This window comes from Pseudochaenichthys georgianus, chromosome 1 (assembly GCF_902827115.2).
Source record: "Pseudochaenichthys georgianus chromosome 1, fPseGeo1.2, whole genome shotgun sequence".
Taxonomy (NCBI): Eukaryota; Metazoa; Chordata; class Actinopteri; order Perciformes; family Channichthyidae; genus Pseudochaenichthys; species Pseudochaenichthys georgianus.
This window is the reverse complement of record NC_047503.1, coordinates 2,162,926-2,176,832: the sequence shown is the minus strand read 5'-3', so window position 1 is coordinate 2,176,832 and position 13,907 is coordinate 2,162,926. Positions and strand designations below refer to the sequence as shown.

The following is a 13,907-nucleotide window of genomic DNA, read 5'->3' as shown; positions in this document are numbered from 1 at the left end:
GTGCGGAAAGAGAAACGAGATATGAATAAAAGATAGAGTGAGATAGAGGAGATTGAAAAAGAAAAGGGAGGGATGTCATCTGAGCGCATAATGTGTGCATTCTTAGGACCCATGAAGTCGTGCACTTCCCTGAACACAACATTAATAGCAAAGTGATTAACAGAAGCATCGACTGTGGGAACCCACCACACACATTCTCCTCACACTCAGCTACCCTTAAAGAACACAAACTGAAATACTTCAAAAGGCTTCATCACTGACGCACTTACCTCAGAACATAATAACTAAAGTCAGTCACAGAGGCTGGCACGTGCATGAGCTTCCTCCTTGGTCAGTTTATGCTGTACACATTTTGATTGTATTAGGACGTGTCGGATCAAATAATAAACAACTTGACACCAGAGCTGGATATCGATATTAAATGTGCTTTAATTTGCCCTATTCATGGGCTTATGGCATTAAGGAAGCAAGCCAAACTAAATCCTGTCTTGTTTTAATGTCATCAGTTCTGTCACCAGAAAGAGCACACTACACTGAAGTTATGGCCGCCGAATTCTAATGCCTAAGATATTAAAATGAAAGAAGAAGACGAACAGAGAGATAGACAGTTCTACAGTCGACAGCCCAGGCAGTTGTAATGATGCCATGGGTTGTCTGTCCTTCATTCGTCCACTTTGAACCTCCTTGAAATGCATCGGAACAAAGGTCACCGACTCTCTGTGACCTCACAAAGCACCTGTTTGGCCAGAGCTCAAGACAGTCATTTCTGGACAGATATGGACAGAAGCATGTGGACTTGTTGCTGGAGGCACACGGCGTGAAGTGCTGGTTCTAGTTTGTGTGAGATGCTGTTTTAATGAACACCTCACTGTTGTGTAAATGCACCAGATAGTGTCAGTGAAGAACATGATATCCATGACATAATGTGGTGGAGTCTTTTATCTGTTGAGCTTTGGTTTAAAGAAGGAACAACATTCTCAACAACAGCTCTGAGAGAATAAATATAGCCAGCGCCTCCTGTTCCTCTGAATGATTCAGGGGCCCCCTGCCAACAAGGCCCCTGCTCACAACATGGCTCACCGTAATCATCCACCCCGATGCAGATCAGCAGTTAATATATGAATATCATGTATCTCATTAGCGCTTGGCTCCATGGTGAGCATGTCTTTATACGGTGGTGTTCTTGATGTTGCTCGCCTTCCAAACCCAGCTCCTGCTGCTCCTCGGCAGTCCACAGCCTGCAGGTCAGGTGGGGGGGGGGCTCTGATGTAACTCACACACACACACTTGGAATGGAACATTGGCAACTATATTGAATAAGATGGGTAAAAGCAGATTAGAATAGTATGCACAAGCCAAGTAGTCCGGACAGCAAAGTGCATCAGGAGACAACCTCACAAACAACACACGTCCGTGGCACGCGCACACACACACACACACACACACACACACACACACACACACACACACACACACACACACACACACACACACACACACACACACACACACACACACACACACACATGCAACGCAGGTCCAGAAGGTGGGGGATTTACGGCTCAGGGTCTCAGATTACGTTGAGGGCTTATGAAGCACAGGGACCACCACTGGCTCTCTTTACTTGCATCTCCTTCAGACTTCCTTGGCCCTCCTGTCGCGTTCCTTTCTCCAAGCTTACTTTGGTTGTACTGCTCTTACATGGACTCAACAAGCATTCATCATCACCAAAGAGCTGCTGGTGTACATGTATAACCTCTCCTCATGTCTGCATGCTGATGTTCCTTTTGATTGTATTGGTATTAACACATTTACCACAATGATATGCGGTGTCCTCTATCACTCTGGATCTCACCTGTGCGTGCTTCCTCTGTGCTCACACACCATTCCTGCTCACCCTCTCTCTCATTTATATCCACCTGTCTGTCAAACAATGACCGGTGGATTCTTTTTGAAGACCAGCACTGATTCATTTGCATTGAGCTGCTTCCAGGTGATGTCCTGTCCTTCATGTTAAGCTATCAGTGTACAGCTCAGCCGTAACAGCAGCTGGCGACTCTGAGAGTGTCCGGAGACACACACCGGACTGAAAGAAGTGCTGACAGCCTGTGGATCCCTCCCATCGGCTTACCGTCCCATCGCGGGATCAATCCATCACTCATACGTCAGCATGCAGCAGCACCACCAGCAGGCCTACATACACGCACCACCAGCAGGCCTACATACACGCACCATCAGCAGGCCTACATACACGCACCACCAGCAGGCCTACATACACGCACCACCAGCAGGCCTACATACACGCACCACCAGCAGGCCTACATACACGCACCACCAGCAGGCCTACATACACGCACCATCAGCAGTACTGCATGAAGGCTCACGCATACATGTTTGAAGAATAGTGTTTAACACTAACCGAGGTGACATTTTGAAATGGTTGTCTTTGTCTGACATTCCAAAGATGTTCAGATGTCTGTGAAATGAAATAGAGGGGAAAAGAGTATTTTTGCTGAACAGATGACTTAATATGTATTTATTGAGACTTGCATCTGTGTGTTTTGTTTTCTTCCCTTCACATTGACTCTCTGAGCATCCCTGCTGCTCCGTGCTGTACAATGAAACTAAAGGGAACATTGCCGGATGGATGAACTGCTCCACTGCCTCCACTTTTGTGTTTTTCTTTACTTACATTCCAGGCCAGATGGTCTAATCAAGTAACATGCATTCACATCATGAAATGCTCGAGGGCCTTTTCTCCCAAGGTGTAAAAGATCGTTTTTTGGCCAACAAACCCATTAGTCGAAAAGTTCATTTTCAGAGTTCCAACTGGTTAAAGCGGTATTTTTATTTAACTTTTTTTTTGTAACCTAACATTGCCTATTTTCTGCATTACCAACAGTAATGTGAAACAACCTGAGAACTGAACAACTGTTTTTGTTCATGCACCCCCTGCTCCTCTGAATGAGGAGTCCAGAACTGTCGTGTGTTCCTATGTGTGTGCCTGCATGTTTACTACAATGGAAAGTGATCCTTCACTAAGCCATTTGGCAACACGTGTACAGCTGGCTGGTTCATGCAAGTAAAACATTGATGATCAGAAGATCTTCAAAGATACAGAACGTTTATGCAAGTTGTTGATTTTGGTTTGGAGGGTCAACTGCATAGCAGAGGAGAGAGGCAGTGACATCCTGATAAGGGAGGCATGAAACAGGCCATTGTCAAGTGTTCGTTTGAGGTGGAACTTATTTATATTTATAAGCTTGACTCTACTTGAGTAGCTAGGTTTCTTTTATGTTCTTGTGCACTGATTTTCTTAAGCTGAACAGTGAATTGCCAGAAAAACCGCCATCAAAAGTGAAAAGGGCAGACCCTTCCTTTAAAGGTGGGGTAGGTAAGTTTGAGAAACCGGCTCGAGGTCGCTAGAATTTGAAAATACACAACCGGAGAAAATCTGCCACTTCCTCTCAGAGCCCCTCCTCCAACACACACGAACGCCACATGACCAATGAGGGCACGAGATAAGTGTGTGCCCCGATGGAAGGCTGACAGGCAGGTAGGCCGTCCAATCGGTTGTACTTTTTACAGTATTACGGCTTCTACAGATGACATTTTTTATGGATTTTTTGTCAAAGCACTTCAGATATGTATTGCTATCGAGATGTTAAGAGCATTCCATGGAATATAACAAAACGTGTATCTCGAGCCGGTTTCTGAAACGTACCTACCCCACCTTTAAACTAAAGGGCATGAGGGCAACTCGTGACATCATGTTCATGCTCTTCTTCTACTGACATGTTTTTAGATAGGATAAAGCCCTTGAGATGACGTGGTGGTTTCAAGAGGGTTCTTATGCAAGGTACAGCACAAACATGTTACATATCTCAACATAACTATGGCCACAAAAGGCCTTGAACAAAATACATGTGCCCAGCAAGTACAAACAATACATACGAACATAGTGTTGTGTTAGTGTTAAATCATCAAACGCACGTACAGTTCACCTGAAAATGAGAACACTAAGTTCTTCTTCGAGGTGTTTGCTCAGCAGTAAACTGGGTAACTCCATGAAATGTATGACTGAAGAATCTGCTGAAAGAGAGTTGCATCCATGAACCAGATGAAAAGAGACAGGCTACGCGATGTCTGATCCAACCTGCAAACAATGTTTCCATCTCGCCTGATAAAAATATGAGTCTTTATTTCCATCTTTGTCAACGTTTTTAAGAACTCTGGACATGCATTGACGGCATGATGAGTCTCTTTGGCATGTTAACCAGGGGGCAAACCACACCACTGAGTGATCACACAGACACACACAGTCAACACGCTGGAGATAGAGATTTGTAATCAAGTCACCACAGGAGCACACACGGTAAACACCGTATGGTAGTTCTCGTCTTTGATTAATATACACTGATGTCAGGTTAAAGTCACTCTCTGTTTGTGACTTTCCCATTTCCAATCACCATTCATGATGTGTGGAACACGAGGAGATATATGAATAAAAGATAGTGAGATGTAGGAGATTGAAAAAGAAACACTGAGTGCGTGCGTGTATACCCTTGAAGCCGTGCAGTTCACTGAGCACTGGATAAAGCTTTGACTTACTCCCCTGTATGTGTCTGCAGGTTTAGTCAAACAAACCTGACACTCTGGGAATTCTTCCTCTATGTCTCTGTGACCCTTCTGTTGTCCCTGTCTGTCTCTCTGTCCCTGCAGCTATACAACAGCATGCCTGTATGTTGGCCAGCAGAACAAGAAGCACGATGGAAGTGAAGGAGCGACGTCCATACTGCTCACTCACCAAGAGCCGCAAGGACAAGGAGGGAGCGTACACTGGTGAGGCCCCTCATTCAGACAGGCATGTCTTTATTCAACACCTGAAACCCCCACAACCCCTCCTTCAACCAACGTGTGGAGAACATACAGTGGCCTTCAGGGAACATAACACAGGGAAAGGTCCTCTCCAGAGGAAGAGATAAGTATGTCCTCAGAACCTGTAGAAACATGGCACTCAGCGTGGAGACTCTGTGAACAGGACCTGCCCAATATAGACATATGAGCTGCTAGATCGAAGCCAAAGGAAGCGGATGCTACAGCCATAAAAACATAGCTATAAACATATCTGATAATCAATACCTCTCCTTACCTGGTCATTTCAGTACGACATGTAGCATCTATTTATGAACGCCCAGTTTCTTTCACATTTTGTAGTTCTGTATATTAGCATGTTTAAGTAAAATGTGCAAATATGTACATAATGTGCATTGACATTTAATTTAATAACTGCAGTGTATTGCTGCTACCTCTGCTTTATCACTGCTTTTATTTATTTGTGTCCATTGATATGACTGCAGTGAGTGATGCCAACAGAATGTCGCTATGTTTGATGACAATAAAGATATTTTGATTCTGAAGTGTAAACATTTGACAGCCAATAAACACACCCAGGTTAGACACACATATATACAAACTGGAGCCGTACTCTTCATTCGGAAATGCATGAACATAATGTACTGTAAACACTTGCATATTGAGTATGATTTAAACAGCGATAAAGAGTGTTAATAATACTGTCTGGAGGAAGGACCACAATGGGTAAACAATGCGTTTTCTTGATGGCACGTTTTATTCTTGTAGATGTATCTCCCTGCTCATGTGTGTGTCTGTGTGCCAGGTTCATCCGGGGACAGTGAAGACTGTGCCATTGGCTCCCAGGGGCTCCGTGTCCCCACCCAGAAGTCCTACTCCTCCAGTGAGACCCTCAAGGCCTTCGACCAGCACCAGGACCAGACCAGGTCAGACTCACTTACATCTGTCTAAACCAATGTCATCACTTTAGCACTAACTGTTTCTTTAAATGAAAATGTCTAGAGTAGACTGACTTCAGAGGTTTAGTCCAGTCTCATCTCTGCTTGTCACTCCAGAGAGGGACTGATAGCTTCACGTGTTCTTCAGCAGGGAGCATTCAAGCTATTGTACCTTCTCATTTCAAATGTCCACAGTTTTAATGTATACAAGCTGTATTTTGCTATGGTGGCTTCTACTTTCGTGAGATATTATTTATTTCGTGTCAGAAGCACATCCCGGGTATAATGAATATCTTTTGAAATAATGCACAGTTTTAGGTTAGTCAGTAGTTCCTGAGCTACATTATGGATTTAATGTATTCTATTTGTTGGTGTTAGCTTTTCAGTATGAATAGATGAATATTATTTTAATATAGTTTAAACTTTTTATTTTTGTTGTTCTTTAATGATTGAGCTACATATTATTTTCTCTATTCTCAGTGAATTATCCACCATAAATCAGTAGAGCACATGCTTTGTATGTCACCATAGCAGACCGGCAAAATAAATGTCTTTGCCACTTCCATAGGTTCTAGAAAATGAAATCTAAATGAATGTTTTGAATATAATTGTACACCATCTGTCTCTTGGCCTCACATGCCATCCCATAAAGGTGTCTCTGTCCTCATCACTGTGTGCCAGACACCCATATGATGAGTTGTTTTGTGTTATTTAACTGTATGTACATAACTGATATAAAAGCAGATGGTACTGATTACACATGTGACCTGGGTAGGTTGTTCCTTTTGAGAAAGGGAATAATCTGTCAGACTGGTGGAATATGCACGCTGTATACTTTTCCAAAGCGTGTGTACTTAATGAAAGTTAATTACATTGTCATACATAATACAAGTGATTTGATTTCCCTTTGTGGACTAAACTCACTGTTGTTCGCCTTTTGCCCTGCTAACGTACATCCATCAGGGCTTTGAGCAAGAAAGAGGTTTTATTAAAGAGTTTTAATTGAGCTGCTCATTAAAGGTTAAACTCCAGATAGGCATGGTTATAGTACAGTGCATCCGGAAAGTACTCATACCCCTTCTCTTTTTCCACATTTGTGTTCGTTACAGCCTTATTTCAATTTGGATTACATTCATTTGTTTTTTCAACATTCTACACACAATATCCCATAATGACAACGTTTTAAATAATGTTTGCTAATTAATTACAAATAAAACACTCAAATATAACATGTGCATAAGTATTCACACCCTTTACTCAATACGTTGTTGAAGCACCTTTGGCAGCACTTACAGCCTCAAGTCTTCTTGAGCATGATGCTACAGTACGAGCTTGGCACACCTATCTTTGGGCAGTTTCTCCCATTGTTCTTTGCAGATCGTCTCAAGCTCCATCAGCTTGGATGGGGAGCGTCGGTGCTCAGCCATTTTCAGATCTCTCCAGAGATATTCAATCCGGTTCAAGTCTGGGCTCTGGCTGGGCCACTCAAGGACATTCACAGACTTGTCCCGAAGCCACTCCTTTGTTATCGTGGCTGTGTGCTTAGGGTCGTTGTCCTGTTGAAAGGTGAACCTTCGCCCCAGTCTGAGGTCCAGAGCGCTCCGGAGCAGGTTTTCATCAAGGATCTCTCTGTACATTGCTGCATTCATCTTTCCCTTGATCCTGACTAGTCTCCCAGTTCCTGCCGCTGAAAAACATCCCACAGCATGAAGCTGCCACCACCATGCTTCACTGTAGGGATGGTGTTGGCCAGGTCTGGTTTCCTCCAGACATGATGCGTGGCATTCAGGCCAAAGAGATCCATGTTGGTTTCATCAGACCAGACCATTTGTTTTTCTCATGGTCTGAGAGTCCTCTAGCTGCTCCATGGGGGCTTTCACGTGCCTTTTGCTGAGGAGTGGCTTCCTTCTGGCCACTCTACCATAAAGGCCTGATTGGTGGAGTGCTGCAGAGATGGTTGTCCTTCTCGAAGGTTCTCCCATCTCCACAGAGGAACACTGGAGCTCTGTCAGAGTGACCATCGGGTTCTTGGTCACCTTTCTGACTGAGGCCCTTCTCCCCCGATGCTCAGTTTGCTTTGGGCAGCCAGCTCTAGGAAGAGCCCTGGTGGTTTCAAACATCTTCCATTTGCAAATGATGGAAACGAGGGGTTACGTATGGTCCAGACATGTCCAAGAGAAAAAACGTTATGAAGGGGTGTTGACCAAGACGCCGCCGTGCATATGTCCTTTACACTCACGCCGTTGAATAAGGCTGTTGACACAGCCACAGCCCGTGTCGAGTGTGCACGGACCCCCGCAGGGCAGGCTCTCCCCGCCTGTCCGTAGGCATGTGCAATGCACTCGCAGAGCTCGTTTCCTGAACAGAGCTTTAGCGGCCACACCATCTCCAAAGCACACACACAGCTGTTCAGTGTGTCTTAAGGCAGCCGTCTCCACATAACATGCTAGCGCACGCACCGGGCAGAGGAGGTGCAGTTTAGCCTCCCTGGCCCCACTATGGGGAGGAAGATTAAAGCCCCCTAACTGAAAAGCCCTCAACCTGAACGCACTCCTTAGGCTCTTGGGCACAAATGAAGGGTTCGGTCTGAGTGTCGCCCGCTCCGGTCACCCCGGATAACCAAGCAACTCGGGTGCACCGATAGAGCGGTTAACTCGGACACTTTCTTGGCTGATGTTAAGGTAGCAACGCTGTCTTCCACGACAGCGCTTTCAGGGAGGAGAGCTCCAGAGGCTCAAATGGTTCTGAGACCAGAGCCTCGAGCACCAGCGGCAGGTCCCACTGCGGGGTGGAGGCGTGCACTACTGGGCCCGGCATCCTGACCCCCTGCAAAAACAGCGGCATCAGTGGTTGACTAAAACTGACCTGCCGCCAAATCCCTCATGGCAGGACGAGATGGCTGCTGCATACACCTTCACTGTTGAATGATCCAGCCCTCTGTCCACCAGTAACTGTAAGAAGGATACAATGGAGCCCAACTCACAAGATAGGGGCTCTATTCTCCGCTCCTCACACCATCGCTGGAATCCTAGCCACCTCGGCCTGTAACAGGCTGTGGTGGATCCAGCTGTAGCTGCCTGGATAGACTGAATAACCACCCTGTCTCAGCCTGTCCCTCTCAGGAGCCAAGCCTGGAGAGGACGGCCGAGAGTGGGTAACGCCCCGATTGCACCTGCCTCTTGAGACATCGCCCCCCAGAACTGGGGAACCGCCCAGGGCTGGCCCACCTTCATCTGTGTCATCTCTGAGTACCACGGCGCCCCAACGCGATCCGGAGCCACTAGGATGACTGACAGACGTTCTCGCCTCACTCTCCCCAGCTTGGCCATGGCTCGTGTGTGAACGTGCCCACCCCCAAGAGCGGATCGTCGCTCCAAGCCCATAACCACAGTTTATCCGCTGTGGTCAACAAGGCGGTGGAGCGGACTCCGCCCTGCCTGTTGATATAAGCCACTGTGGTGCTGTTGTCGCTCCTGACCGGTACATGTCTCCCTGAATTAGGGGCCTGAAGTGCCGGAGGACTAACACTACCGCCCGTAGCTCGAGGAGGTTGCTGTGTCGAGACTCTGTTAGAGCCCAGCGCCCACCTATAGCCCTCTTCAGGCAGGTCCCTCCCCATCCTGTTCTGGATGCGTCCGTGAACACTGTGATGCCCTCCACTGAGGGGGGGGATGGTCATCAGCCGTCATTTGTGCCTCTTGGGGTCCAAACGCAGGCTGGAGAACCACCTCTGCAGGCGGCGCATATGTAGTAACCCCAGCGGGACCACAATGTGAGCAGCCGCCATGAGACCCAGCGTCTGCATGACAGTTAAAGCTGTCACTGTCGCCCCCTGTGGCAGCCTGTGCACCGCCCGGAGAAGGGACGCACGTCTGCTCTCTGACAGGGTGGCGCGTAGCACGCCTGCATCGAGCACCACACCCAAATACAACGCCCGTTGGTGAGGTATGGGGGTGCTCTGTTTTCAATTGATCGCAAAGCCTAATTTGGTCAGGTGTGTGATCAATTGTGCTGTGCAAAACATTGCCTGTTCCCGGGACCCAGCCATGACTATGAGGTCGTCTAGTAAAAGAAAACTCTCAGGCCATGCAGCGGCTGGAGCGCTGTGGCCACGTGCGTGGGGATAGGGAGTAGCCGAACGGCAGCCTGTTGTACTCGTAGGCTATTCCCTGGAAGGCAAAATGCAGATACTTTCTGTGCTTTGGAGCAATTTCCACATGAAAGTATGCGTCTTTCAGGTCGATGGTGGTGAACCAATCGCCCGGCTGCACCAGCCCCAGTAACTGTTTCATAGTTAACATGTGGAATTTTCTGCAGGCAATGTTCCAATTCAGGCTGCGGAGATCTAGAATAGGTCTGAATTCCCCTGTCTTCTTGGGAACCAGGAAGTACATGGCATAAAGACCCTTTTCTCTGTGCTGAGGGTGCACGACAGACACCGCCTGTTTTTGCACCAGGGCCTGAATCTCTGCTGAGAGGAAACAGATCTCCTCCTGGGAGGTCTTCAGACAATTCCTTGGACCTCATGGTTTGGTTTGTGCTCTGATATGCACTGCCAACTGTGGGACCTCATATGGAAAGGTGTGTTCCTTTCCAAGTCATGTCAAATCTATTGAGTTGACCACAAATCTATTGAGTTGACCACAGTGGAACTCAGTCTCAAGGATGATCAGTGGAAACGGGATGCACCTGAGCTCAATGTTCAGTGTCACAGCAAAGGGTGTGAATACTTAAGTACCTGTGATATTTCATTTGATTATTTTTAACACGTTTGCGAAAAAGTCTTTAAAACCGTTTTCTATTTGTCATTACGGGGTACTGTGGGTGGAATATTGAGGAAAAAAATAATTTAATCCATTTTGAAATAAGGCAGTAACAAAATGTGAAAAAAGTGAAGGGGTATGAACACTTTCCGGATGAACTGTCGTTGAGCATGTGCAGTGTTTAGATCATTGTTTATTTTTGACAAGCTGTTTTGATTGACAACCGATTGTAATTTGAACTACTTTGGGACCAATGACCTCAACAACAAGGCAGTGCTGTAATGTAACCAAGTACCTTTACTCAAGTAGGCCTACTTACTTAAGTCAAACAAAACAAAATAGTTACCTTTGCTTTGCTTGAGTATTTTCACATTTGCTACTTTATACTTTTACTCCATAACATTTTGTTGGAAAATGTTGTACTTTTTACTCCACTTCATTTGTTTTACATATTTAGTTCCTAGTTACTTTGCAGATTTTTGTTATTAATAACAATTATAAATCAACACATTCTAATATAATATGATTGCTTAAGCTACCCAGAAGTATATAGAGCCATTGAAATAAACCCTACTTTACCAAGTGCAACATTGAAGTGATGAACACATTAATGCTCAAATCATTTTAATACAATAATTGAATGGCCATTTTGGTACTTCAAGTATTTTTTAATGCTCGTACTTTTCTTGTAACTGAGTATTTGACTGAGTACTTCTCCCACCTCCCAACAGAGGTGCAGTGAGTGCTCTCTGATGCCTGTCCTTTATATTAACCCACTGAGGACATTTGTCTCTGGGTGTGGCAGGTTACTGTACGGGACGACCAAGGGATACAAGGACATGGTCCACCGTGAACAGGATGACTATCAGAGACAAGGTGAGACACACACACACACACACACTTATGCTCTCCTTGCACACTAACGGCACGCTTTACCAGGTGATCTGCCACGGCCCCCAGGCCTCAAGTTGTGTAAGAAAGAAAGAAAAAGTAGGAAAAGACATATGACGTTAAAAGGAAAAATGCTTAACCACAGAGCACATTCATTGTTCTGCAGCTCCAATTAACGCAACGTCAATATTTGGAAATGAAAAAATCATAATTACTCAATCATCTTATCTCCTTCGTTGTCACTGCTGGTGTAATTGGAGCTCGTTTCAAATTAATATAACTTTTAATTGAACGGCAGCACTCTTCATCTCTTGTTGTGCCATTCATTACAGATAGCTTTTATAATTTCCCTTTTCATTTGCTGATTGTAGATGAAGAGGCACACACTGAGATTTTACAGATCATTTATTTTATTTATTTTATTTTATTTTTAAAGATTAACACACCCTATTTGTTACTTGATGTTATACCATTTCCATTTGATATGTAAGACTTAGTCCTGATGACTTATAACATTTGTGTAACGAAACGTAACATTTATTTATACAGCCATTAGTCATTTTGCTATTTTTTAGGTTGTCTGTTATGTCTTATAAAAGCATGTTCCACGATAAGCATAGCATGTCTAGAATGTATATCATGTAAGTAAAGGGATCGCCATTAACTCAGGACACGATATGAATATTGGAGTCAAAGTGTTACAATAGTCTCTAGTTGTCTGTGAGTACAGAAATGCTGACCTTTTGAAAGATACAAGATATATGTTATGTAATTGTCTTTTATTTTCTGTTACACATACGATTTATTCATTTTAATATATTATTATTTTTACATTATTTAGATCTGGGCAAAAATAATGTACCTGTATTTTTGTACAAATAATCAAATAGATTACAAATGTAAATTCTCAAGTGATGTTCAGTGCCTTCACACTTCTGATATCTGAGTGTCTCCAGGCTGAATCCTCTCATTGGCTGTCTCTTGTCCTGGAATGACTAAATGGGATTTAGTGGATCTAGTCGGAAAGTATGCACCGTCTGCTTTGGCTCCTGTTTTACAAGCAGCGTCTTTTGAAATGTATTTTTTGGATTTAAAACAAATGATAATGGTGTCCTGCCTGAAAGCACTGCTGTTCCTTGCAGTCCTATGAGCAGGTTGAAGGGTTGTGTTCTCTGAGACAGAGTGATTGTAAGTCAGGCTGTGTTTCTTTTCTAAACTAACACCCAGACTTCTTTGTTACTCACACGTAGTGTTGGTTTCGCCATATTATAAAGTCAATCATCTGAAAGGATACACTTAATATACAATTATTATCATCATGCACAATAAAAAAGGCCGCTTTGGCCTTATGCATTATGCTACCTAAGAAAATAAATCTCACTGAGATGTTGGTGCATTCCTGTAGTTCATTTTGAATTAGCAGCAGGAATGTAAGCTGCTCCAACACAATTAATTAACAGCAAATTATTATTTTATTATTATAGGGGGCGTCTAAGAGATTTTTCTTTTTATTCACCTTTGGGAAGTTTTCACAGGCCTCTTTTCAAAAGAGCAATGATTTAAATATAACTATGTACATTTAAATAGCAGACAGTCTGCTTATAATATGTTATATACATATTAACATTTGAATACCGTAGTAAAATCTCTCTGTTTCAGGTCAGCACTTCAGCCTCCGTCAGCTGGGGATCTGCGAGCCCCCGTCGCGCCACGGCCTGGCCTTCTGCTCCGAGATGGGCCTCCCCCACCGCGGCTTCTCCGTTGGTACGGCCCAGGACCTGGACACCGACAGCCAGGCTGTGATGTCCCCGGAGCGCGCCATGCATCTGTGGGGCCGCGGGGGTCTGGGGAAGTCATCCGGGAGGAGTTCCTGTCTGTCCAGCCGCTCCAACTCCGTGCTGACTCTGACCGACACGGAGCACGAGAACAAGTCCGACAGCGACACCGGTAGGCCGCTCACTTCCTCTCTGATGGGCTCTCTCCCTCTCTGTGCTCCAACGCTCTCTCTACACATGTTCTACTACCTGTTCATGCCATAGCATTCTCACTGAACACAGCCTGTCTTGGTGCTGTGACTCCTGTGTGTGTGTGTGTGTGTGTGTGTGTGTGTGTGTGTGTGTGTGTGTGTGTGTGTGTGTGTGTGTGTGTGCGTGCGTGCGTGCGTGCGTGCGTGCGTGCGTGCTGTGGGTGTGTGGTGTGTGTGTGTGTGTGTGTGTGTGCGTGTGCGTGCGTGCGTGCGTGCGTGCGTGTGTGTGTGGGTGTGTGGGTGTGTGTGTGTGTGTGTGCAAACTGGTGTACCTTGATTAGTGATTCAGAGGCACATTGTAAAGCGCGTTGTCAGGTAAGGTTGGAAAGAGCTTTGTAAGAGAAGTATTTTTCTAAAAATGTTCAATGACAGGATGTTTTACTTTGGAGAGTATAATGTTGTTCGCTGGGCTGA

The 13,907-nt window shown here is 45.1% G+C and overlaps 1 protein-coding gene across 1 annotated transcript in view; it reads left to right on the top strand.

The window, feature by feature from the left end:
• tenm3 (teneurin transmembrane protein 3) overlaps positions 1–13,907 on the top strand; it is a 235,705-nt gene that overhangs the window by 101,248 nt on the left and 120,550 nt on the right. Inside the window, exons 5-8 of the mRNA XM_071202940.1 lie at positions 4,723–4,842; positions 5,681–5,801; positions 11,382–11,452; positions 13,127–13,493. Of these exons, the coding sequence (XP_071059041.1) occupies positions 4,743–4,842; positions 5,681–5,801; positions 11,382–11,452; positions 13,127–13,493 (659 nt within the window). The 5' untranslated portion in view covers positions 4,723–4,742. The remainder of the gene's footprint in view (positions 1–4,722; positions 4,843–5,680; positions 5,802–11,381; positions 11,453–13,126; positions 13,494–13,907) is intronic.